Source organism: Canis aureus, chromosome 9 (genome assembly GCF_053574225.1).
Source record: "Canis aureus isolate CA01 chromosome 9, VMU_Caureus_v.1.0, whole genome shotgun sequence".
NCBI lineage: Eukaryota > Metazoa > Chordata > Mammalia > Carnivora > Canidae > Canis > Canis aureus.
This window is the reverse complement of record NC_135619.1, coordinates 51,876,221-51,903,612: the sequence shown is the minus strand read 5'-3', so window position 1 is coordinate 51,903,612 and position 27,392 is coordinate 51,876,221. Positions and strand designations below refer to the sequence as shown.

General features: G+C 44.2%; 1 protein-coding gene across 2 annotated transcripts; it reads right to left on the bottom strand.

Moving 5' to 3' along the window:
- Positions 1 to 1,250: 1,250 nt before the first annotated feature.
- On the bottom strand, positions 1,251 to 24,420 carry BATF (basic leucine zipper ATF-like transcription factor). Of its 2 annotated transcripts, none has more exons than XM_077910047.1 (3): positions 24,104 to 24,420; positions 21,687 to 21,791; positions 1,251 to 1,810 (listed from the first exon to the last, which is right to left on the bottom strand). In XM_077910047.1, exons 1-3 carry the CDS (start codon positions 24,164 to 24,166, stop codon positions 1,601 to 1,603), a joined length of 378 nt encoding a protein of 125 aa, XP_077766173.1. In that variant the 5' UTR covers positions 24,167 to 24,420; the 3' UTR covers positions 1,251 to 1,600. The 2 variants fall into 2 exon arrangements, with proteins under 2 accessions (XP_077766173.1, XP_077766172.1); XM_077910046.1 differs by lacking the exon at positions 24,104 to 24,420 and adding an exon at positions 22,593 to 22,706.
- Between the last annotated feature and the right edge of the window lie 2,972 nt (positions 24,421 to 27,392).

The following is a 27,392-nucleotide window of genomic DNA, read 5'->3' as shown; positions in this document are numbered from 1 at the left end:
TTTGCATCAAACCAACCACAGCTGTCGACCTGGCAGGTTGAGGAGGAGCTGTTCTTCTTTTTCCCTGTGGTCATCACATCCCAAGATGGGGTGCCAACAGGGAGACCACGGACCATGGTAGTCCCTCTGAAGGACGAAGGGATGAGTTTGAGGTGGTGGCTGAAGGAACTGAATGAGACACTTCCCTGTCACTTTTGATCCCAGCTGACTCAATGGAAGCTGTGGGTATGGGCAGGCCCTGCCATTGGGTGAGGCCGTGTGTGCTGTGCAGGCCTAGGGAGCTGTGAGGAGCAGGTGGACATTGAAGCTGGGGAACCAGAGCATACCGGCTTCAGGCTCTGCCCAAATTAGTGAATTGTTTTTGTTCTTGCTTTCTTTAAAAAAAGATTTATCTATTCATGACAGACACACACAGAGAGGTAGAGACATAGGCAGAAGGAGAAGCAGGCTCCCTGAGCGGAGCCTGATGCAGGACTCAGTCCCAGGACCCTGGAATCATACCCTGAGCTGAAGGCAGACACTCAACTACTGAGTCCCCCAGGTGCCTCCCAAACTAGTGAATGTGAAGGCCTGAAGACAACCCTGTGCTGATGGGGCACTGCTGCCCTCAAACTGCTCAAAATGGCAGCCTGTGGAGCCCAATGGAGATAGGCAAAGTTGCGTGTGCTTTATCATAGCTTCCCAAGGGAGGTAGAGTCTTTAACAGGACATGTAGGCACATTGGCAGGAGAGTCCCCATGGACCCACTCCACATGCTGCCTCATGAGAGCATAAGGTAGTGCATTCCTTGTGTTGCCCTTGGGTTACTGGAACACGTTGCATGGGGCCTGGCACGCAGCGTTATCCAGGGCTGGCTGGCTGGCTGCACAGAGCTGAGTAGGTGTAGTTGTATGGGTGGTAGTATCAACCCAAATGACCCCTTCTCTGAACGGCATCTCATACTGGCCCTTCTCCTCTGCCTGGAACGTGGCCCTTTGACAATCCACAAAGTATGAGGTGGTGAGGAATGGAAAGTGGGGAGGTCATAGTGAAGTGATTGGGGGAGGAAACAGAAGATGCCTACAGGGAGGATTGAAGATACTTTGAAAAAACCCAGCTTCCCAAGTAGGTTAACAAACCATGGAAGAGAAGAGATACTAGCAGTCTCCAGAGCTTTGAGGGCTCTCGAGACCAAGAACAAAAGAAGGCGCCAACCCCACAGAACTTAGGGTTTCAAAGAACTGTGTAACAGAGGGAAACTGCCAAACTGGTTTCTTTTAAGAAATTTATTTAGAAAAATAACCCTCCCCTGCCCTCCCCCCTCTGTGCCAGGGGACTTGGGCATCATGTATGATAGAACTCTGGACTGGGCCTCCCACCTGCATGGGGGCTCGGCACACACTGACGGGCGGCCAGGCCACTGGGTGGCCTCACACGCTCTCAGCTGCTCCAGTCTTGTGCTCAATCCTTGTCCAGGCCTCCTCCGCCTCGGGGTGTCCGGATGGAGACAGGATCCTGAGGGGCGAGGGCAGCCTGGCCACAGTCTGTGTGCCCCTCCTGACGCCCGCCAGGGCAGCTGGGGGCGGGCGGCTGGGTCCCCCACCACCCCATCTCCGGAGAGTCAGGGCTGGAAGCGAGGCGAGCTGACGTGAGGCTGGTGGAAGGCGTGGGCGCTGTACACCACGTCGGGGGGCGAGGGCGTGCTGGCGGCCAGCACCGAGCACAGGGGCTCATGGCTGCTCAGCACCGACGTGAAATACTTCATCTCTTCCGTGAGCTGCTTGATCTCCTTGCGCAGAGCCGCGTTCTGTTTCTCTAGGTCTTCGCTCTCCTGTGAGGAGGAAGGTCAGCATCCGAGATTAGCAGCAAGGAAGGCACAGGGTGGGAGGAAGGGGGTGCAGGAGGAGTTTGGCTCGGGGTCTCACTGGCACAACCACAGGGAAGAGCGTCGGTGAATTTTTCTGCATGTGTGTGTGTGTATTTGTGTGTGTCGTATGTGGGTGTGGGTGCATTTACACACGCACATGTGTGTATAGACACTAGGTCAAACCCATGAAATTACTGATATCTGTCTGACCTATAAGGATAGCAGGTTCGTATGGGAGTACGCTCCTGTGTGTGTGTGTGTGTCCATGGTTCTCTGTGAGTGTGTACGTGGGTTGAGAGTGGCAAATGCATGTGAAGGGAAACTGGCTGGCAGGTCAAAGCCTGAAAAAATGGAAAAGGGTTTGCGAGAACAGCTTCTACTACTTTCACGCTTTTCCACCCTAGGTTAGGCCACGAGTTCTCCAAATGCTCCCAGTATCGGCTTTCAGACTTACGGAGGCCATGGTTAACTGCTTAACCAGATTCTTTTTTTAAGATTTTATTTATTTACTCATGAGAGATATGTAGAGAGAGGCAGACACACAGGCAAAGGGAGAAGCAGGCTCCATGCAGGGAGCCCGATGTGGGACTCGAACCCGGGATCCAGGATCACACCCTGAGCCAAAGGCAGGCGCTCAACCTCTGAGCCACCCAGGTGTCCCGTTAACTAAATTCTAGAACACGGGATCCCTGGGTGGCGCAGCGGTTTGGCACCTGCCTGTGGCCCAGGGCGCGATCCTGGAGACCCGGGATCGAGTCCCACGTCGGGCTCCCGGTGCATGGAGCCTGCTTCTCCCTCTGCCTGTGTCTCTGCCTCTCTCTCTGTGTGTGTGTGACTATCATAAATAAAAAAAAAATAATAAAATAAAATAAAATTCTAGAACACTAGGGTCTTTGTAAATATCAAATAGTCAGAATCCACCCCAATGTCCGATTCCACTCCATTCTGCTCACCCGAGAGCCTTGTTTAGAGCATTTGGGGTATGTCCCACCCATGCGCGTGCTTTTTTTCCCCAGAATCACCTTTCCCCTGTTGTCTAGGAGTACCATCTGATATACGCCAATCAGGCAAATTCTGCGTCAAAGAGTGCTAATTACTGATCACATCATTAATTAATCAACGATTCCACTCTGGCAATTAGTGTTTACTGGAAAACAATGCGGCCTAGGGGAATTGCATTTCCAATGTGCTTTTAAGGTTTTTCAAGGTTCCTTGAGTCAATCAAATAGATTGACGAATCTAATCACTGGTGCAACAGAGGCAGGGAAACTGGCATTGGAGATGCAAATAAATTACATTTCAGTTCAAAAAGCAATCTCAGAGTTGGCATCCAGGCCTTAATTTTTCTAGTTCTATTCAACTTAGCTCAGCATTTTCCAAACTTGCCAGAGTATTAGAATTAGTTTGAGGGCTTGTTAGAGTTTCAGGCTGTTCTTGGGATCTAGAGATTTGAACTCAAGTGGTTTGGGATTTTGGGTAAAATCTGGGAATTCACTGAATTTTTAACAAGTGCCCCAAGTCACTCTAATGATTGGGCAAGTTTGAAAACACAAGTTAAATACAATATTACGGGATCCCTGGGTGGCGCAGCGGTTTGGCGCCTGCCTTTGGCCCAGGGCGTGATCCTGGAGACCCGGGATCGAATCCCATGTCAGGCTCCCGGTGCATGGAGCCTGCTTCTCCCTCTGCCTGTGTCTCTGCCTCTCTCTCTCTCTCTCTCTGTGTGACTGTCATAAATTAAAAAAAAAAAATTAGATACAATATTACATTTGTCTTAACTAGTCAAGTACTTCTTAAGTGCCTATCTGTTAAGGACCTGGGACATAGTATGAGCTCAAATGTCTGCTGCTCGACTGGCTGATGACTCCAATTTTTTGGACTAGAAGTTGACTCAAAACCATGGTGGGCAGTGGGCAGATATACGATAGGGTGGCATTTAAGAGGTGCCTTATACAACCCATCAGGAGCGTGAGCTGTGGTCTAATGAGTGAACCAGGTACACTTCCAACTGCCTTAATCCATGAACCCAGGAGTCCTTTTTTAAGTGGTAGAGGAGTGTATGGCTGTGGTCTTACCCATCAAGCCAGCTTCCAACCATTTGTGAAGGACAGACGCAAGCATGCTCAGCCCCAGCCTGGCATTTCCTGTCTGTGGCTTTGAGCTAGAAAATGTGCCTAGGTCAGTACAAAGGAAACTCCCATCTCTAAAATGGGGTGGGGGTGGGTGGGACACTCAGACCCACGACGGTGGAGTCGGAGGCACTGGCTGCTGCTTCTGCAAGGTATGGCTGGCTCACTTATTGTACCATTTGGTTGTTTCCAGGCATATCCCAGAGGTAGGGCATCCCCTCTTTACCGAAAGGTAAGAGAAAGCAACACGAGACAGGGTGGGGGGTGGTTGGTAAGACGGGAACTGGGGGCCGGGAGTCCTGGCCCCTTCTTCTAGCCCTTTCCTCGCCCCCTCTGAGAGTTTCCACTGGTGACAACGTTTACTGTAAATTCTGTGCTCTAAAGAGCCTGGGCAAACCCCGAGGCAGAAGGGAGGGGTGGGGTAGGCGGGCCACAGGGACCAACCGCTCTGACCTTCTCCCCGCCTAGAGGCAGGCCCCGCTTTCGGGAAGTGACAGCAGGTTCTTCCTCCCCAGGCAAGCTCCGCTGAGCTCTCTCTAGCTTTCTCTCCCTGCCCCCCTGGCTTGCAGATCCCAGAGCTCTAGGAGGGGGTTCACAACCACAGCGGCCTCTAACCAGAAAACAACTACTTGTGACAAGAAATTTGTCTTTACCTTGGGAAGCAAGACTGCTTCCTGCTAGGGCCCCAGAGGAACCATGCGGCCAGCCAGCCACTGGCAAGAGGAAGAGTTTGACTTCCCTTGCAGGAGGAAGTGGCTGAGCTGGGGCCTCCTCGCAGCATGTTCCCCACCTGCCAGGGCTCAGGCCACCCTGACCGTCGTCCCTGGGGCAGTCACGCCCTGGAAAGGACTCAGACTCACACAGGGACAGCTGGCAAAGGTGGCCACGGAGCAGCTGTTTACTCAGAGGTACAATGATCACATCTCCTGACTTCCGTTCACTTCCCAGTGGTGGCTGGAAACAGGACTCAATGAGTGGGGAGAAGAGAAGAATGTTTGGGAAAGAAATTGTGGCCTCTTGCATGCACGTCCTCTGTTCCTAGTAAGGGAGCACTAAGCCCGCACCAGGGCTTCTGTGTCACCTGCTTTCTACTTTTCAGAATTCCTTTCAGTCCTTCAGGCTCCTCACAGTATCCCCCTGAGGTGGACGTGGGAGGCCAGCCGTTCCCGTGACCTCTATTTTTCAAGTGAGGCCAACTGAGATCCTAGGACAAACCTGCCCCCAGATACCCCTCAAAGTGACCCCAGGCTGGTGGCAGCAGCTCCTGGGAGAAAGGGCTTTGGAATTCACCTCAAGACATTGATTTTCTCAGAGATCCAGACACTTCAGCCATTGACCCAAAGCCGCAGAACCACATAGGGGCAGAGCAGGGTTTGGCTCAAGGCTTCTCCAGCCCCATTCTTCTTCTGGCACACCCAATGCTTTCCCCGAGAGACTGGTGACTTAAGTGACTAAAGGTCTTCAGAGATTACTAAGAAGTCCTCAGCTGCCTATAGTCTCCCAAGTGAACACTGGGTCTTGATTTTGGTGGTCTTTCAACACCACACTGGAACCCTGAGTTGGTCACACTCTTCTAATCACAGAGCTGATTGTCTGCCTCCTGCCCAGAGTTGAGAGGGAATTTCCCATCCAGCTACTCCTTTTTAAAATTTTTTAAAAGATTTTATTTTTGAGAGAGAAAGAAGGGGAGAGAGTGCATGAGCAGGGGGAGGGGGAGAGGGAGAAGCAGATTCCCTGCTGAGCAGGGAGCCCAACAAGGGGTTCTGTCTCAGGACCCTGGGATCATGACCTGAGCTGAAGGCAGATGCTTAACCGACTGAGCCACCCAGGTGTCCCCTGTCCAAGGTACTCTTTTAGAGGGCTCACTCAAGGTCAGGCCTTTGTCCACATGCAGAATGAGTTCCAAAACATATGGGAATAGTGGGCTGCATCAACAGTAACTGGGGACTGAGGTCCTGGCAAGGTGAGCCTCTGTGACTCACTTTCCCCTCTCTGAGCCCCAGTTCCTGTTAGAACAGGAAGACTGGACCACAACAATGATTCTCAACCTTGGCCACACGTTGGGATCATTGGTATCCCCGGGGGAGCTTCACCCATACAGGTGCCTGATTCTGATGTAAGCAGTGTGGGGTGCAGCCCGGAGTTGGGTTGGTAAAGGCTCCCAGAGGATTGTAATGTGCAGTGAACACTGAAAATCATTAGAAGGAACCATTAGCTTAGAAAAATCTCCAAGCCCTCTTCAACTCTCAAATATTTCAGATTCTGAACTAAATACCTGAGTATATTAGACTTTAACCCCCACTTGTTGGGAAGGGGTGTGCATGTCAGGGAGAAGATTGTCAGGGACAGAGGGATATAGATTCAACTTATAGGAGAAAAATTAGTGGAAACCAAATTTTTAAAAGAATAGTCTAACTTGGCTTAATAACTAACATTTATTGAATGCTACCATGTGCTGATCACTTTTCTACGTGTTTTAGTTATTAGTATATGTAATCTTTGCAACAACCGTATGTGGCAGATAATACAATTACCCACATTTTACAGATAGGACAACCTCAAGTACAGGGAAGTTAAATAACTCATTTGAGGTTACACAGCTTGTAAGTGCCAGCACCACAACTTGAATGAGGCAGTCTGGGTTCAGAGTCTGTGCTCTTTGTTTATATCTTATGATGTTTGTTTATATCTTATGATGTTTGGTAATTAGCTCCTGGGAAGCCTCAGCCCTCTTGGCTTTCCAATTCCATCTTCCCTCTTTTCCTACCTCTTGCAAATCCAGATGATAATGTTCACAATCCACTCTCATTTCTAAAGCTACCCTATCATGAACTATGAGTAGCTTGGGGGTGGCTAAGGAAGAGGCTTCATGGGGGTGTGGGAACATTCTGGGAAATTCCCTACTGGAGGGGCTGAAAGGGGGTCACTCAAAGAGCTCTTGAATGATGGGGAATCCCCACACAGTTCTCTTACCCACAGGGAAGCCAGTTAGGACCAAGGCCAAGGACAGGCTCTGGGCCAAGGCTCTGGCAGGCACTCTCTGGGCATTCTGAGGAGGGCATTAGTTCTCCTTCCTGCCAGCTCTGACTTAGTGCCTTGACCCTCTCCTTGAATTTTCTAATCAAATTTCTGGAAGAGTGAAAATAGTCCTTGTGTGTTCCTCCTCAACAGAACATGTAGTCACTTATTGATTGGGTGGCCTTTTAGCTCCCACCTACACTTAAACATGAGAGTAGTGAGCAAAGCTTATCCCTTACATCCAGCTGTGTTCAAACTCCAGAAGTTACCAATCCTCTTCCACCAAATGCAGATACAGAGTAAAGCCCTCAGGAGAAGTCTGAAAACTGACATAGGCCATTTCCCAAGCCTGGGTAGGATCTATGCCTACCTCTTCCCACCAACCCTGGGGAAATTAGCCCAACTCCTCTTCCTCACCCAATGAAAAGTGAGAAATCATTAAACCACAGGTATCTGCACTGAATAATGAACAAGTCTGATCCTGGAAAAATCTTTACTTTCTCACCATCCTAAACTCCTTTCCCTTGTTTACTTTCCTCTAGATAGCTAGAAAAAGAATTTATCAAATTCTCAGCTTCCCTTGCAGCTAGACAAGACCATGTGACAGATTCTGACCAATACGATGTAAGCAGAAATACCTGGGGGTGGAGCTTTTCAATTAAGAAGACAAAGCTTCTCCAGCACAAAAGCCACCCTCCCTCAACACAGATTGATGCTTGGAGGTCCAGCAGCTATCTTGCAGCCCTGAGGATGAAAGCCACATACTGAGGATACCCGCACACAGAAGTAGCTTGTTCTTTGATGACAATATTGCCCTAGCCCTGGTCTGTTCACTTGAATTCCTTGTGATATGAGAAAGATAAACTGTGACTTAGTGATGCCTGTTTGATAATCCTTCTATTACTGGTAGCTGAATGCAATCCTGACTGATATCTCGAGTTAGAAAGGTTATCACTAGTAAGCTCAATTCCAAAAAACAAACAACTAATAATTGCCATGAACACAGAGGTTTGAATTAAAAAAAAATTTTAAGCCTGCCAGGCCTCTGCGGACAGTGTCTGGGTATATAGACGCCCATAATTACCCCAAAGTCACTCCACACATTCTATCACACACACCAGCTACACAGTGAAGTCACCTGACGAGCTTCAAAAAGCTTAATTCCTGAACTTCACCCGTATGACAGGTTCTAATTTGATTGTTCTGGAGTGGGTCTTAGACATCAAGACTTTATTTTTTTTTTTTTTTTTTGACATCAAGACTTTAAAAGAAAGTATTTTGCAGGTGAGCTTAGTGAGCAACTAGCTTGAGAATCCTGTTCATAGCTGAATCCTCTTCAAAATATAGGAGTCCACTGACAGATGAATCAATGAAGATGTGCTATATATACAATGGAATATTACTCAGCCATCAAAAAGAATAAAATCTTGCCATTTGCCACAATGTGGATGGAACTAGAGGGTATCATACTAAGTGAAATAAGTCAGAGAAAGACAAACACAATATGATTTCACTCGTGTATGGAATTTAAGACACAAAACAGATGACCATAGCGGAAAAGAAGGAAAAATAAGAGGAAAATAAAGGGGGAGGCAAACCACAAGAGTCTCTTAACTCTAGGAAACAAATTGAGGGTTGCTGGAGGGGAGGTGTGTTGAGGCAAGGGGTAACTGGGTGATGGGCACTAAGGAGGGCACTTGGTGTAATGAGCACTGGGTGTGATATGCAACTGATGAAGCACTAAATTCTACCCCTAAAACTAATACAGTATATGTTAACTAAATTGAATCTAAACAAAATAATTAAAATACTATATATAATATAGATATAGGCAATGTTTAATTTTATTAAATTTATATATTTATATTTTTGTTTTATTAAATTTTTTATTTTATAACTTATATAATCCTATAATATATAGGATACATAATGTAAATATAATGTAAATAACTTTAGAGAAGTGGAAGAATGTTTCTAAGTCAAAAAAATCTTCTGAAAGTAAATGTCTGTTTAAGGGAAAGTGTCTCACTGTCACATTGCTATTATATTTGATGAAAACAATTTCAAGTAGTCCAGAACAGTTCGTTTTTTGATGGACAAGGAGGTAGGTTATCTATTAGAATCTCATTAATGACAACTTTATCAAACTGGTTACCCTTTAGATTGCTGAGCTCCTTGAGGGTCTATCAACTGTCTTCATTGTTCTGTCATCTTTGACTAGGACAGTGCTTGGCACATAGTAAGTATTCAATAAACTCATGTTGCTTGACTGCCAACTTGGACTCTGTAATAATTTACCAAAGCCTGCATATGAAAAGTCTTCTAAGTAAATTTGTAACGTCCATGAATCTTCCAAGGGAGTGTTTAACCAAGCCCTTAATAGCTTTTATAGCTTCTACTTTATATAGTTACAAATGAGTGTAAGAGATTCACTGTTTAAAAAAGGGCCCAGGTCAGATCCCTACTTAGCAGTACTTTTGTTCTCCAAACTGAAGCTGTGGGTGGGAGTAGCAGAATTAATAGCATTTTAATTTAAGAACTCTACATATGGTTTCCTTAGCTGGAACTTGACTTTCCCCATCTATACCAAATGAAGGAGACTTGACCAGCGGTGGTGAAAAGCCAGGCCGGTGAAACAATTAGTGCTCTTAAAGTTCTTATAAATAACTGGAAAGAAGGGCATGTGTTTTCATATATAATAGTACTTCTGATATCTTCATCTGGTGGATTTATAGGAAAATGCCAAGTGATTTTTATTCTAATGCATGAATAAATATAACCTTCTCCCCAATGCAAAACCAAACGAATCCAATATTGCTTTGTTTTTATATTTGCTCTGTCATTTAACTCTTAACAGCCCAGTGACATACTTCCCATTTTGTAGATCAGACCCAGGCAGACCTGAATTAGTTTGGTTGACCCACATACCCCCAGCCCTACCCTACCCCCATCTGGTTTCTGCTCCCTGCAGCACCATCATCCCTGTTCCTGAGCTCCTGTTCATGTTCTCAGAGGCCCCGTCCACAAGGCATCTTTCCAACCTTTGGCCACACGTAGTTTGGCCTCAAGGTTCTGCTGAGCACACCCTTTTCCCAGATCTTCCCAATCTCCTTCACTGACCACTATTCGATCTCAAATGTTGGGGTCTCAGAACTTCCTTGATCATTGTCCCCACCCAGTCCCTTCGCCACGTTCAACATTGCACTATTTGATTTTATTTGAAGTACTCTTCACATGGTGTGATTACCCTATTCATTTATTTGCCTATTTTCCAGTGTGACTTCCTGGTGAATGTAAGGTCCATGAATTCAGGGACTCTGTCTTGTCCCTGCTGTATTCTTAGTGACCAGAATAAACCATACCTGGCACGTAGGAGGCTAATATGTGGATGAATCATTTCAGCTAACATTGGATCTAGTACTGGGAATATGGCCTTTGCGTTTAGAATTTTTTGTGTGTGTGTATGTTTAGAATTTTCTAGATCTCCCTACACCTTTAGCAGTAAGGCATGTTCTTTTACCAGCTGAGGACCCAGAAAACATTTTGGTTAGAGGATCCTCAGTTGCAAGAAATTACATTTTGGCCCTAGGAATCCAGTCTACTCCGCTTGGCTCTGAACTTTATTCTACTTTTTTTTTTTTTTATCTTTATTTATTTATGATAGTCACACAGAGAGAGAGAGACAGAGACACAGGCAGAGAGAGAAGCAGGCTCCATGCACCTGGAGCCCGACATGGGATTCGATCCCGGGTCTCCAGGATTGTGCCCTGGGCCAAAGGCAGGCGCCAAACCGCTGCACCACCCAGGGATCCCTTTATTCTACTTTTGAATAAATATCTTACTTTATAAGATCTCCAGGTCATCCTCCTTGGTTTTCCTAAACTGAGGGTGATGAGATGTGTACTGGGACAGTCCCAGTCAATCCCTGTTGTCCTGGGTGTCATTCTTACTAGTGCTCTTTTCACTTCTAAAAGTGTTCTGGTTTGGAGGATAAATGGTAAGATTTACTAAAACCTGATCCCCAAATTCTAGCTCAATGGTATCATCTCTGTCCTTGTCCTCCAGAGTTCTCAGACCTCTATCTGACCATTTTCATATTTTTAAATAAAAAATATACAATATAACTACATTTAAGATATTTTTTTAAAAAATCATACCCACCCATGATCCTAGTACTTTGAACACAACTGTTTTCATTTGCACATCTTGCCATCTTGTCCTTTTTAAGAAACACAGATACGTATAAAATTTCAATCATTGTACGTAATACAATTTGTATTTTGCTCTGTCATAACTTTGTGACATCTACATAATTATCACTTTTAATGGCTACATCATCAAATGGAAGATCCACAATTTACCCAAAATGGCTTTTTAATGTCAGACATTTTTGTTCCTATCAAAATGTTGCTATTATAAGTAATGCTACAGTGAACATCTTGATCCATACTGGGTTTTGTTCAATTATTTCCTAGGATAAATTTGAAGGAATAAGATTAGTGGGACAAAGGGCACGACCCGTCTTCCAGTTCATGGTTGCATTGCTGTAAAAAGATTACGTAAGTATACAGTGTCACCAGCAGTGAACACGTGTCAATTTTACTACAACACCTTTGGCATTTAGGCAGTATAATTTTATTTTTTAAAAAGATTTTATTTATTTATTCATAGACACACACAGAGAGAGAGAGAGAGAGAGAGAGGCAGAGACACAGGCAGAGGGAGAAGCAGGCTCCATGCAGGAAGCCCGATGTGGGACTCGATCCTGGGTCTCCAGGATCACACCCCAGGCTGCAGGCAGCGCCAAACCACTGCGCCACCGGGGCTGCCCTAGGCAGTATAATTTTAAGTAACTTATTTTGCCAATTAGCCTCTTGAAGTTTTCTTAATTTCTTTTTTTTTTTTAAAGGATTTTACTTATTTGAGAGAGAGAGAGAGCACACAAACAAGGGGAGGGGAAGAAAAAGAGGGAGAAGCAGACCCATTGTGAAGCAGAGAGCCCAACACAGGGCTCAATCCCAGGATATGACCTGAGCCAAAGGCAGATGCTTAACTGACTGAGCCACCCAGGTGCCCCAGGTTTCTCAATTTCATTGTAATGTTAAAAGTTATTGATTACTAAGGAGGAAGAGTTTTCTATGCGTCTATTCCCTGGTACAACATTCCCAACCAGGAACAATTTTGCTTCCCAGGGGACATTTGACAAGAAATGTCAAATGGAAATATTTTTCATTGTCACACCTGTGAGGTGAAGTGCTACTACTGGTATCTAGTGGGTAGATTTTAGATTCTACAGTGCACAGCATCCCCCCTCCTGAGCAAAGAATTATGCGACCCAAAATGTCGATAGTGCCGAGGCTGAGAAACCCTTAGTGTGTATCATTTTCACAATCAGAATAGAAAATTGGGTTGTTTTCATTTTGGTAGGAAAAACATTACATAAGCTTTCTGCTCCTAGCTTCTGCCCACTTACCTATTGGAGCCTTGATGTTTTTCTTAAAAAGGATGTTCTTTCTATGGTATAAATATAAAATCTACATTTATTTAATTTGATGCAAATATTTTCCCCTGATGTATTATTGGCCTTTTAATTATGGATCACACCTTTAAGACCTTTTTAAAATAAAGGAACGTTTAAACTTCAGCCTCTCTCAAACTTGGACTTTCTCATCTCTTGCTGTGTAAGCTTGAGTTATATTACTAAAGATTGTCTAGATTATTCAGACCTTCTGGTTAATAGCTTACTTTTTGGCTTACCCTTTGCAAAAGGACATGTAAGAGCAACACCATCTGCAGAGCAAAGTCCTGTTCAACAAGATGGTACAAAACAAAAGCAAATTATGGGCAGATAAGAGGTTTGCGTTCTTAGATGTCCTGAGAAAGACCTCAGTGTCCCCATTGGTTACATGGCAGGTTAGTCTACAGCATCTCTTGAGTTTTCTTTTAATTCTGTGATCCTATAAACAAGGAATATGACCATAATTATTGTTAGCTCCCCGCCCCAAGCTACCATGTGGACCCATAATGAGAATGTCTACAGATATTCCACAATCTGAAGGGGACTTTGTCCTTTGGAACCAATCTATGCCCCCTAGGAAGCAGGGTGCCAGACTGAATCCAAAGGAGGAAACTAAGAAAATCCCCAACCAGCTTGGGAAAGGACTTTTTGGTGAGACTCCCATTCTTTCAAGAGAAGGACGTTTGGGTGCTGTTGATGGCAGCTTTGTGAAGACTCCTGCTTGAATGAGCACTGTTAATTTGTGATCTGGGACCTGTAATCTCATTTGAACAGAAATTCTTCATAAATGTCAAGATTGGGGTGGAGCTGGCCTCCTTTCAAATATGCCTCGCAAACTTAACCACACTGACTCATCATCAGTGGTACAAGTACTTATAGGTGGTGGATTGCCGTGACATGTTTTTCTTTCCCAAATGAAGAGTCTAACTTTGTTATTTGATTTTTAAAATGGTACATGTTGGGACACCTGGGTGGCTCAGTGGTTGAGCACCTGCCTTCAGGCCAGGGCATGATCCTAGAGTCCTGGGATCGAGTCCCACATCGGGCTCCCTGTATGGAGCCTGCCTCTCTCTCCGCCTGTGTCTCTGCCTCTCTCTCTCTCTCTCTGTCTCTCATGAATAAATAAAATCTTTAAAAAATAAAATAAAATAATAAAATAAAATAAAATGGTACATGTTCATTACAATAAAAAAAATAGAGAAAAATACTAGGGTAAGGAAAGCTACTCAAAAATTAACCACTCAGAAAGAACCACTATTAGCATTTTGGAGTATATCTCTCCAGATATTTCTTTTTCTTTTTTTTTTTTTTTGGTTCTCCAGATATTTCTTTACGCATGCAAACATACCTCAAACCCACAAATTTTATATTAACAGGATTATACTCTCCATATTCTTTGGAAGTTGCTGTTTTTCCCTCAGTGTTATGTCACTGACATCTTTGGGTGATACAGATTTACATAGTCATTTTTAGTGGCAGCATAAAATTCTAGTGTCTGAATGTATCATAATATGCTTAATCATCTATTATTGGGCATATGTCCAATTTTATAATATCGATAAAGTGTTTACTATTCGTGATGAATTGAACATCTTTGTGCATCATTTTTTCTTCAAACTCGTACAAGTGCCAAAGAGTATTCTCACATGAGCTAATATTTACTGCTATACAGCTTTCTTTAAAAAGAGTTTCAATGGCTATATTATAATATTACATAGAGACTTTACTTTCTTACTTTCACGACTAGACCTAATAACAGGGAAGGACCAAGTGTGCATTTTGGAGGATGTTGCTTAAGGACAAAAAAGTCAAGTCAGGAAGAGACTAAGGGAGGATATCACGGAAGATGGATGAGAGTCCAAAGGGAGAGGCAGTTCAGTGTCGTGGTTAGGGAGCTGGGCTCTATTTAAAGTCAGGCAGAGCTAGGTACAAGCTGTGTGACCTTGGGCAAGTTACTTAACCTAATACAAGAGTTATAAAACACAGTTTTTGTACAGATTAAATGAAATACTATAGGCAGAGCACTTAACACACAGCGCCTGTACATAGTCATGTATATGTATTCAATGTTTTTAAAACATATGTTTTATGTTTTAAACATAATGTTTTAAACATAAATTTAAGTAATGTTTAGCATTTAATATGTTTTTAATAAAAAGAAATTCATAGCAATACAGAACCAAGACAGATGCCTCTTTTCCACAGATGGCTCACTGATTTTCACTGAATTTTTTAAGGGTGGAGCTAGTCAGAACATTCCTTGTGTTTTTGTTTTCAACCTATGTCTTCTCTATGCCAAAACACCTTAAGACATGGTCTCCCAGAGAGAAGAAAAAAGAACTCCAGGAGTGAAAAAGCACCACAAACAGCATTCTCTTCCAGGCTCCCCTAGAAGACTAGAGTGTCATTCTAAGGAGGCCTCGGGGGTTGACATCTTTGTTGAGCTGTTTTTCCTCCATGACTCATTTTCCCTCTGATTGTAAATACCTTCTCACAGTAACAGCTTAAAGCTTCATTTCATGCATAATTTATACTCATGATGTTTGTTATATATGGCATTAAAATATATCCTGGAACCTGTAAAGCTTTCTCTTTTTTTAGACTAGTATGAGACTCCCTCAGGAGTCAGCTCCAGGAAAGCACCTTTCCCACCCCTAGGTAAGGGAGGACCCAAGTTCCAGCTTTCAGATCTGGCCTTGTTACTCCACCTTGCTTCCAGTTCCACCCTTGAGGCCAGATCTGACTTGTCAAAGGCATAACTCTGGGGTTATATTACTATCTGCCCACCACCTCTTCTACTTTTAGCCTTTTCATGAACAAAGCTTCTCAACTGATCTTAACTCTCTTTCCCACTGACCTAGGACATTGACTTGAAATCCTCTGAGCCACTGCCATCAACTTGCCATACAAGTGACACTGATTTGCCATCCCTTATAGTAGCTTATCTAGTACTATAGACTTTAGGAAAACTCTTTACAAATCCCAACTGACATTTGATTCTCCCAAAGGACTGAGATATTTATGCAGGATGTTCAAGAGATCAAATGTCACAGAGGAAGACTATTCAATGTTTGAAATCAAAATTAGAAATCATCCTAATGCATATGTTGTAGTGATTGGTGTTGAGAATGTAAATATCTGCATTATAAAAATAAAAGCACATGATAAAAACATCCAAACTATATAAGAAAGGAAAGAATGCAAAGCATCTCTCTTCTGCTTTAGACCTTTCATCCTACTTTTCAGAAATAAATATTAACCTTGGGGGAAAACCTATTTGAAAAATTCTAAGTTCATACACATATGCACATATATGCTTTTGGTTTAAAACATACTCCACTTAAGAGTATAGAAGCTTAATAATCTTTTCAGATTAACAAAATTCAGATGTAATTTATTTTATAACAACTCCATAGTATTCCACTGAATGAACAAAGTATAGTTTATTTAATTAGTTCCTCATCCGTGGATATTTAGCTTGTTTCCAGTCTTTACTATAACAAACAATGCAGCAATGATTATCTTCACATGTATATAGTTATATAATCAGTGGGTACATTTGTAAATAGACTTCTAGTTGTAAACTTGCCAAGTTACAGAGCATGTGCACTTATAATTTTGATAGACATGGTTAAATTGCCCTCTAATGGAGTTGTACCAACACACTCCTACTAGTAAGTGTGTGGGAATGCCTGCGTCTCCATTGTCTTGGCAACATTATATATTAGCAACATTTTTTGTCTTTGCTAGTCTGGCAGGGAATCTCACTGTTCCTTTCATTGTCATTTCCCTAAGTGAGGCCTATAATCTTTTCCATATTTATTTGCTATTTATGTCTCTCTTTCTGTAAATTGCCTATTCATAATCATTGCTCATTTTTCTTTTGGGTTATTCATTTTCTTATTCATAAGAGGTCTCATATATGAAGTAAATATGCCCTTTTTTGGTCATATGTGTTACAGATATTTTCCCCAATCTGTCATTTGCTTTGATTTTGCATATAGTATTTTGAGCTATATAGAAATTTTCACTTTTTATGTATAAAGGTAATATATATCAGTTTTTTTCCTTTATGGTTTCAGGGTTTTATACTTTGTCTCAGAAAGTCTTCATTACAAAATAATCTTTCAATGCTCTTTTTTCCCCCAAATTTCTTTAGTGTTCTTTTTTTAACATTTAATCCATATACGTGTTGTATGAGAAATGAATACTCTAGTTTATTCCTCCCCAAATGGCTAGCCAGTTGTCCCAATTCTACGTATTGAATAATTCAGGTTTTCTTCATTGGTTTAAAATGCCATTATCATCATTTTGCATTTGTTGTGTCTTGTTTTAGGAATTGACATATGTACTTGGGTCTTAAATTTCAGTTTGCTTTGGGGTTTCTTTCTGTATTCTGTTCTGCCCAATTCTCTGTCTTTTCCACATTGTTTTGACTTCTATATTTATAATTCACTTTAATATCTTGTTCAGCTAATCTTTAATTACCCTCCTCTAAAATTTTCCTGGAAATTGTCATACGGTGGTGTCTTTTAAAGATTTATTTATTTGACAGAGAGACAGAGGGAGAGAGAAGGCACAAGTAGGAGGAGTGGCAGAGGGAGGAGAAGCAGACTCCCTGCTGAGCAGGGAGCCCAATGCAGAGTTTGGTCCCAGGACCCTCAAATCATGACCTGAGCCAAGGCAGACATTTAACTGACTGAGCCACCCAGGCGCCCCAGTTGTTTTTCACTAAGAACTTAGAATAGCTAATCTAAGTCTCCTCTAACTGCTAGAAAGTCATATTGGGTTTTTTTGGGGATCACATTAAGTTAAATTAAATTTATAGATTTTGTAAAATTGCTATTTTTATATAGGTATATCTTTCCACTTATTTGAGTGTTTTTGAAGTCATTTAGAATAATTTTAAAGTTTTTAAAAATTAAGCCCTACATATTTTTGTTAATTATATTACTTCTTTCCATTTGCCAGTGTTGGTATTATAAATGGAATCTTTCCTCCCATTAAATTTTCTAATTGGTTATGGTTTATATATATAGGAATGTTATTACTTTCTCTGTTAACTTTGAAAGCTGACAGGATTCCCTTATTATTTTTAATAGTTTTTCAACTGGTTATCTTGGATCCACTTATTAGCTCCTGATGTCTTTTGGAGATGATGAACTGGTCCAGATGTTAATGAACCGGAATTTAAATAAAAACTTAAAAATATAAAATTTTAATTAAAAAAAACTATGTGCCTTTCTCCTTTTTAATCAATGCATTTACTATGCCTCACGGATTTTATGGTTGTCTGCGGGAGGAAAGGAAATAAGCATAGTAGGGGCTTGTGTGAAACATCCAACAAAGGAGAATTAAAGCAAAATGTGGACTCTGTTGATATCGTGATTATGAAAAGAAGCACTTGATCCAATTTGTGCGAGCAGTAGTCAATGCCAAGGATGTTACAAAATTGGCATAAGATTAAATAATCGTGGAAGGAGGCTCCTACCCTACTCTGCGTTTTAAAAGCAATCAGTGTACAGTGTTTTATTATAAACCATTTATAGGATAGATACTGCAAATGTTAAATAGTAAGTATCCCACACTCTCACTGGAGAAATGAAGTTATGCTTTTGGTATTTTGAGAGAGATAATAATGACAAAGCTGAAACCGAGAAAACATTACCCCAGCCTATGAAGCTAGCACAGTAATACAAACACGGTCCTTATTTAATATAGTACTCTCAGTAGCTGGTCTTTAGAATATTGGTAGATGGGTCCTATGGCTATGTCTGAGGGCCAGAGAATAGTTCCAGGACCTCATCATGTGGAGCCAAGCATGGAATCAAGGGTAAACCAAACTCTCAACCCTCAGAATGCTAGTGGTAAACCAGAAGATTTTCTACCTGAATCACAAACATAATTATGAGGATAATGGATGGAGAAGATGGGTGATTATGTCTGGGAGGAAATGAACATTTCAGACCACAGCCAAACACTCTGTTTGATGGTGGCAGATTTATATGTTGCTGCCAAAAGCTTTTACCCAAAGTCAAGAAACAAGCTGAACTGGCCGCAACCCTCAGGCAAGCTGGTAAACCAATGTGACCTACTCACCAGGCAAAAAGTGAAGATAAATGCTGTGGTGCTCAAAAGAAAAGAATGGGGAGGAGTTTGTGTCCAGAGGGGAGGAAGATGGGAATATTCTAGAGTCTGAGGCTGGAGGTGTGGGTGTGAGGATAGTGACTGCCTCACTGGGGGCTCCATGTACTCCAAGCTCTAGAGATCATGTCAATCTAGTCATGGCTAGTATAATCAAGATGGGCCAACTCTTCTGGATCTAGCTCTTGTTTTACAGAGAAAAAGAGAAACTTGAGTCCATTGAAAACCTCACCACAGCAAAGAAACATATATGTCCCCCACCTTGATATGTCCCCCTGGGCTTGAACGAACACTAGTGGGTTGAATTTACAGGGAAACAGTGGTGCAGCTCAAGATAGGCATGACTCCTCTGCTCATGTCAGGAGGAAAGGAGCTCTCTGTCGTTAGAAGTGAGCAGGCATCCGTTGGGGACCATTTCAGTGGAGAGGCAGGGGTATGTGGGGGGAGAGTGTGTAGACGAATCTCAAGCATCAAAAGTGTGTCTGAACTTTCCAGCTGTTAAGAAATCTCTCGGCCCTGAGAGTCTATGATATATATATATGATCAATTATATATATATTATTGATAGATTTTAGTTGTGATTTTTTAAAGTTTTGTTTATTTTGAAAGAGAGAGCGTGTATGCACAGACACAAGCAGAGGGAAGGACAGAGGGAGAGGGAGGAGAGAAGCAGACACCCGACTGAGCTCAGAGCCCTTTGAGGGGCTTGATCTCACAACCCCGAGATCATGACCTGAGCTGAAATTAAGAGTCCAACACTTAACCAACTGAGCCACCCAAGTGCCCCAGTTGTGATTACTTATTTGTTTCTATAGTAACAACTATTATTAAAATTACTCCTATTATATTTGATTTTTTGAGTGTTATATGGTAGGCACTGTGTTGGAGCTTTTTATATGCAATATCTCTATGAGGTAGTTACTATCATTTCCCATCCTATAGATAGGGAAACTGAGTCTAAGGGAGGTTACCAATGTCTTTAAGATCTGTCACACAGATGAAAACGGAGGAGCTAGGATCAAACCCTGTCCTTCTGACTGCAGAGCCACTGAGCTATGCTTAATTTTTACTTTTTTTTAAATATTACAAACTTATAAAGTTTATAGTAGTTTTACAGTCTCAAGACATTGTCTACTTAGACAAAAAAGGTTTTATCCTTTCCAATTTTTGTTTGCTTGCTCTAAAGAATATTTAATTAGAATGAGACTCTATAGAGACAAGTGAGTGATTATAGATTTTCAAGCTTCAAATAGTAAACTGGAGTGTGTTAAGACTCTAAGCCAAAATGAAATCACAGAGGACATATAAGTAGCAGGGTCATTGACAACATTTAGGCAGCTGATCATATTATCATCAAAGAGAAGAAAGAATTTGGTGTTCATTCATTTTTTTCAATCTGACAAATATTTATGAATGTACAATGAGGTTGGAATGCAATGGAAGGTATGCTGAATATATTTCTAATAAAACATAAGCATCTAGTCAGAATGTTGGCGCAGATCTTTCTCTGTTTCCTTACAAAGCTAAAAGAAGCATCTTTCCCCCCCTAAAATTACATCTTACTCTTTTTTTAAAAAAGATTTTATTTATTTATTTATTTGAGAGAGAAAGAGCACTCGTGAGGGTTGGGGAGGGCAGAAGGAGAGGGGAAGCAGTCTCCCCACTGAGCAGGCTCCCTACATTCCCGCCCCCAAAATCTTACTCTTTTTTGATGAAATTGAAATGACTATTCTAGGGGCTCCTGGGTGGCTCAGTTGGTCAAGCATCTACCTTTGGCTCAGCTCAGGTCATGATCTCAGGTCCTGGGATCAAGGCCCGAATCAGGTTTCCTGCTCAGCAGGAGAGGGATGATGGTATGCTTCTCCCTCTCCCCCCACCCCCCACCCCCCACACACACATAAGTGCGCGCTCTCTCTCTCTCAAATAAATTTTTAAAAATTTAAGACAACTATTCTAACGGGCTGGCTGCCATGGTAATCTTTCAAATAAACACAAACATACTAATTTTGTGTACCAATTGCCCTTTTGACCATTAAGGTGAATTACTAGGATGCTAGAGGTTTGAGAATGGTTCAGGAGGATGGACAGGAAGGGGAGAGTGGCTAGGGGGAGGAGAGAGGGTATAAGAGGAAGGAGCCAGAGAATTAAGAGTCAATTGATCAAGGACCAAAGGAAGAGGCAGAATGAAGAGAGCTAAGGTGGTAAGGTATGGGAGACCAGGACGATGCACGCTCAGTGAAGCACGTGGCCAGAATTCAGAAATGCTGACCAGGGCCTTGGTCCTCCAGTGGACTGACAGTTCAGCATTACCCAAGACTCCTGCTCAAGCCAGCAGTCAAGGCCTCCTCTAAAAAGCTTGAGACTGGAGGCAACTCAACCAAAATAGGGACCATCCAGATGCGTGCCCTTGAAGCTGCATCTTTCATAGATCCTTTGGGATATGATGAAAGAGATTTCTAAATAAAACCTTAATGATGTTCAGGAGAGAGGAGTAAGGAACAGCACCCTATGGACCTCCTCATCCCAAATACAGGGACCAGGGTGGCTGCCAACCGGCCTCCTAGGGGATGGGACCACATGCGTTCCTAACACTGGGATCATGGGCTCCCCCAAAGTGCCTACCACCTTCTAAGTTCCTCCAAAGACAGTCCTGCCTCCTGCTCTCTAGGTTCAAGAGGGATAGAGTTCTCTCTGGCTACTCCATCTCTGAGCAAGTGGTTCTGCTTCCACCCAACCTTCTTCTGGGCTTTGCATGATCAACTCATTTACACCTTGTGCCCTCTTGGGGATCAGGAAGAAAGGCTCTTTTTCAGTCCCCCAGCTCTTAAATCTTGCTACTAAATCTTCTCAATACACCCAAAGGAGAATCTCTCCTCTGCACTGCACCCTGTATCCTTCTTCCCCCCACTTAACAGCCCCCCCACTCAACACACACATTCATATGCAGGCAGCCTCAAAGCTATGGTCCAAGCATCTCTGGGTGGTAGGGAGCCTATAGCTCAAGAGGTTGAAAAAATGTCTGAACACTCACCAAGTGCAGGGTGTCAGCTTTCTGCGTCTGCCTCTGTCGGCTCTTCTGGGCAGCAATGCGATTTTTCTCCCTTCTCTGAACTTTTCTCACATCATCGGAGGAGTCCTGGGAAGCAGAAACGATGGGAATTAGGTGAGTGCGTTCTCTCTTTTGGATTAAAGCAGGTTCTCATGCTGTTTGGTATCCGTCTGTGCATCCTTCCGTTTCTTCATCTTTTCATTTGCCCCTTCACCCCCTGCTTACCAAAATGCTGAGCCTGCAAGAGAACTCTTCCCCACACTCTGTTACGCTCCCTTAGGTCCCTATAGCTGTTTTGGCCAAAAGCTACAGGAAGAGGAAAAAGACCCTGGGGCCTCGATAGGGCTGTATTTGGAAAAAAATGGTCAAGGCGATGAAGTGTGTTCATCACCTCTCCTCTTCAGGGCTGCTCCACCCTTACTCTCTTTTTTTTTTTTGGACTAGCATTTTCTTGCCTTTTTTTTTTTTTTTTCCAAAACTTTGCCGAGGACCTACAATATGCCAACTTCTGCGCAAGTGCTTTTTCAGAGTTGCTCTGGTTTAATTCCTCAGTTCTGTGAAGTTGATATTATTGTTTCTATCTTATACGTGAGGAGACTGAGTGAGGCTCAAAGGGCTTGCCGAGGAGCCTAGGTAATCTGGGGCCTTGTGTCTTCTGATGCTAAGTCTGATGCCTTTCCAAGCCACTCCCCACCCCTCACTGGTTTGTACCCACATGTCTTCCACCACATACCTGGGCTGAGGTCCCCATCCCAGATCTTTTCTCCCGCATTCTTTTCTCCTTACATTCCCTTCATTATGCTCAGTGATGTTGACCTTCCCTATGGTCCTGAGTACAATGCCTAATAGAAACCAGTAGCCAAGAACAGCTTTAATGGTGGAGATTACCTGGCTGTGGCAGGTACTGAATGGGTGCTTAGCACAGGAGGACCTCCGGGTGTCCTCTAAGTATATCCCACAGACGGACATGTCCTCTGCTTGGGCAGAGAGGTTAGCTCCAGCATTCCCCTAGATACTGCAGGATAAGTATAGGAGTTTGAGTAAGACCCTTCTGCAGCTCCTGCCCTGTTCCCTCTCACACCCACACAGGAGACAGGGACACTATTTCCCGGGCAAGACTCTGTGCTCACCAAGCATAAGTCTCAGCAGCGTGCCCAGCACTTCCAGGCCATTGCAGCAGGAGGGCATGGTGTTAGATGGGAAGGAAGTGCTTTGCTCTAAGCGGCATGGGGAACCAGGTTACCATGGAAGCCATGAGTAATTTCCTTCCTAAGAAGAGTACAGACTTCCAGGCAGCCTGACCCATCGTGATACCATCTGGAGCAGAGGCCTGGACTGGTTGCCCTCTAGAGGTCTCCACTATAACTCCTTCCAACCTGCTGCTCCTCTGTGCAACATTTATGACAGATGCTGTATTAGACGTTTATATACTCTTATTTCAGCTGCAGCATCTTGGAAGCCCTCTTGGATAACTGTGCTAAGGAAAGAATGTGGCTTTTAAACCACAAAGTTGGAGAAGAAGTTTTAATCCTTTGAGGTATTGGGTGAGAATGAAGAAGCCTTTCTCTGGAGAGGAATGCCAAGAAATGCGGAGAAGACAAAGCTCCAGAAGCTTTGGGGGAAGGCAGGGTGCCCTATTTCTTGGCAAGCCTCAAGCTGAAAACTTTGGACTTGGAAGTCACAATCTAGATTCCAAACACTCCCAGACTCTCTACCTCCATCACTGTGGTTTCCCCCCGAGCCGAGCCAAGCTTCTAGTGAGTGTCTCCAGGAAGCTCCAATGCCCCCTCCTGATTCTTTCCTCGGGTCCAGAAGCCACGGGCGGAAGAGGCTTGGTGGCAGCTCCGGCATCCGTCTCTGCTGGCTGTGCTAGCAGCAGGGGCAGTGCCCCAGTAGATAAGAGAGATTCTTCTAGGCTTGCCTGGCTTCCTCCTCTAACTTGCTTTTTTTTTTCTCCTTTCCTTTTCCCTGACGCTTCCCTCTCTTGCCCTGATGGCCGCCTCCCCCGAAGGCACAGGCCGGCCCAGCCCTGTGATGCTGTGCCTCTCCCGTTCCTACTGCCTCGGAGCAAGGGGGACCTCCTCCTTTGAGAGACCAGGGCTCTTTGGTGCACATTCTCCTCCGGGCTTCCTAGAAAGCTCGGTGGGGTGGGGACCCGGGGGAGGCAGGCAGCGGGAGCAGAGAGGTAAAGGGTCCTGGGTAGAACAGGTGCAGGGCCAGGGTCCCCGGCCGCTTCATTGCAAGGACCAGGTCGCCAGCGTGACAGGCTGCTCCTGCCACCAGCCACTTCCTCGCTCGCTGGGCCCCTGGACAGGCCGAGGGAGCCTGGCCCTCCGACGCCCCCACCCCCGTCCCTCCCCAGAGAGGGAGAAGGTGGGCTGCAGGGGAAGGGGCTCTACCTGTTTGCCAGGGGGAGGAGAGCGGCTGAAGCTGGAGTCGCTGCTGTCGGAGCTGTGAGGCATGGCTGCAGTCTTCCGGGCTCCCCGCACCGCCCCAGGCGCCCCTGGGCTCTGGGTCACCAGCGGGCGTCCCTGGCTGCCGGCTCCCAGGCCAGCGGCCCAGCCCCCTGCGCAGGTGGCTCCTGTGCCCGCGCCGCCGCCTCTGGCCCCTGCGTCCTCCTCACTCTGGGGTGCAGAGGCACTGCTCCCCACAGGGACATGTCGCTCGCTTTGGGGCTCGTGCGCGCGCTCTCTCTCTTGTGGTTTCTGGTAACTCACACTGGAAGTCACATGGGCGGAAACTTAAACAAGTTAGAAGTTAATTTGAGAGAAAATACATATCTGGGAAAAGACCCGCAGAATTATATGAAAGGAAGAAAAAAAAATACACAAAACCCCAGATACCTTCCGACTGTTTGAAAGGCAGCACAGCTCTCTTCAATTGATGAAGATAAAAGAGAAAAACAGCCCGGGCAGGGAAAAACCCCAGCCCGAATTAGCAAGGCCGCCTCCCGTCAACACGGGCCGGAGGGCAGAGGGAAAGAGTTTCCATTATCAGCCGACTTGATTTTTGAACCAAAATAAAGCAATGAGATTGGGATTTCTTTCTGTTGTTTGTGTGTGTGTGTGTGTGTGTGTTTTGTTTTTTTTACCCCAAAGCAGCCGCCCAACCTGCCCCGTGGTGGGCCTGGGCCTTGCCCGACTACCCGGCAGAAGAGGCCCGGAGAGACCTGAAGGCCGGCGACAGGCTCTGCCGTGCGTGTTCCCAACATCTGCCGGTCACCTCGGCCCCTCAGCAGCGTGCTGTCTTTGGGGAAGGGCTGCTTCTCTCGTCCAGGGTCTTTCAGGAGCTCAGGATGGGCTTCGAATCTTCATGATTCAAGTGCGTCACCGGGTCAAAGCCCAGAATGGAGGAACCGTAAGAAACAGTGAAATGAGCACTGTACCGGGGACTTGCATTCTGACTTTCCAGAACGCCGGTGGCCTTGGGTAGCTCACCTGAGCTCTACGCCCCTCTACCTCCACCTGTAAATGGAGCGCAATAAAATCCTCCCTGCCCACTTCTTGGGCTGTTTCCAGAAGCAAGCGGGTAAGCGTGGATTAGAACGCCCCTAGTAGGCGGTAAAATATGCTGTGAAGACAGGTGTTACTTGTGCTATTAGCCTTGCCATGAGCACATTTGTGGAGTTCTCAGTAAGCAATCCAACCCTCACGGGGGCATTTTGGCTTTAAAAAAAAAAGCCTTTGCTTTATTCCCAGTATGGCTCAAAGCCAAATGCTTGCCTTGCTTAGTCTTAGGAAAGCTAGGAAGCATGGCCCCTAAAGGATTTTGTATCCACTGGTGGGAATTTCTGTCTGAAGGCAATATTGTCCCATAGGATATATTGAGCAAAACAAAATTCCTTTCCTCCTGGAAGTTATATTCGAGCGGAAGAGGCAGACAATAAACAAAGTGATATTCCGTTGTATATATCCCATAAGTTTTCTTGTATTGTAGTTTTTGTTCATCTCTAAGTATTTTTAAATATCCCTTGTCATTTCTTCTTTGTAATATTCCTTCTAATTTCTCCTTTGATCCATTGGTTGTTTAAGAGTTTGTTGTTTAATTCCTACAGATCTGTGAACTTTCTACCTTTATTTCCTTTTAATGGGTTTGGTCTCTAACCTCATCCCGTTTTGGCAGAAGATATTTTGTATAATATATATCTTTCTAAAAATATTAATTCTTAATCGTGGCCTAACATATCCTGTAAAAATGTCCCCTGTGCATTTGAGAAGAATGTGTGTGCTGTTGTTCTAGGGTAGAATATTCTGTATATGTTTGATCTGGTTGGTTTGTTCTGTTAATTAAGCCCACATTTTTTTCTTATCCTCTGATTGTTCTATTCATTATTGAGAATGAAGTATTGAAATTTCAAAAAAAAAAAGACAGTAAACAAAGAAGTTAATATATAATTCGTCAGCTGGTGACAAGTGCCGTGGAGAAAGATAAAGCAGAGGGGGCCGGGGTAGGGAATTCTGGGGGTCAGTGCGTTGCTGTTTCTACAGGGTGGTCAGGAAGATCTTACTGAAAGGAGGGCATCTGAATAGTGACTTGAACATTCAGTCACATTGGGAAGGGAACATTCCAGCAAGGACCTGAGGTGTAAGTGTTTGGTGTGTTAGCAGTGAGACAGTGAGGGGCAGAAGATGAAGTCGGCAGGGTCAGGGCCAGGTCATGGAGGGCCTTGGAAGCCATGATAAAGATTTTGGCTTTCATTCTGAAAGACACGGAGAGCCTCAGAAATACCCCTTCCCACTTCCACTCTGTGGTTCTCTACCCCAGCCATTATTTGTGTCCTTCATAGCACTTAGCAAATTTTGTGAGCATTTTACTAGTTAGGTTTTTTTCCCCTGTTTCGCTCTTTAGAATCCTTTTATGAAAAAAAAAAAGAATCCTTTTATGAATTTAATTCAACATATGTTTATTGAGCACCTACCATGTACAGGCAATGTTGTGAGTACAGGAGATACAGTTAGTGCTTTGACTTTTTCCCTGAACAAGATGGTGAATCCATTTGCTTTTGCTGCCTAACAAACCACAAAAGAAATTCAATGGCATAAAACAACTATTTATTTAGCTCATGGGTCATCTGGAAGGTTCTTCTGGTAAAGACTGAGCAAGGCTGGGCTCTGTCTGTGTCCTCAGACAGCTGGAAGGTTGGCTGATAATTAGTCTTAGCTGGGTCAGCTCTGCTCCATGTGATCTCTCATCCCTCCAACAGGCTTGTTTATCTAGCAGGTGCAGGATTCCAAAGGTAAGCACAGAGGTGTTCAAACCTTCTGAGGCCTGGGCTTGGAATTGTTCCTTCTGCCACACTCTGCTAGACAAAGAACGTCCCAAGGCCAGCCCAGACTCAGGGTTTGAGATTTGAGATAAACCTCTCAATAAGAGATTTAAAGACTTGGGCAGCCCAGGTGGCTCAGCGGTTTAGCACCTGCCTTCGGCCCAGGGCATGATCCTGGAGCCCCAGAATCGAGTCCCACGTCGGGCTCCCTGAATGGAGCCTGCTTCTCCCACTGCCTATGTCTCTGCCTCTCTCTCTGTGTCTCTCATGAATAAATAAATAAAATCTTTAAAAAAAAGAGAGAGAGAGAGAGATTTAAAGACTTGTGGCCATTCCTGCAATCTCCCACAGGTTTTAGAGCAGAGGAGTGATGAGCTCTAACTTGGGTTTTAACAAGATTTTCTGGATGCAGTTGAGCAGTT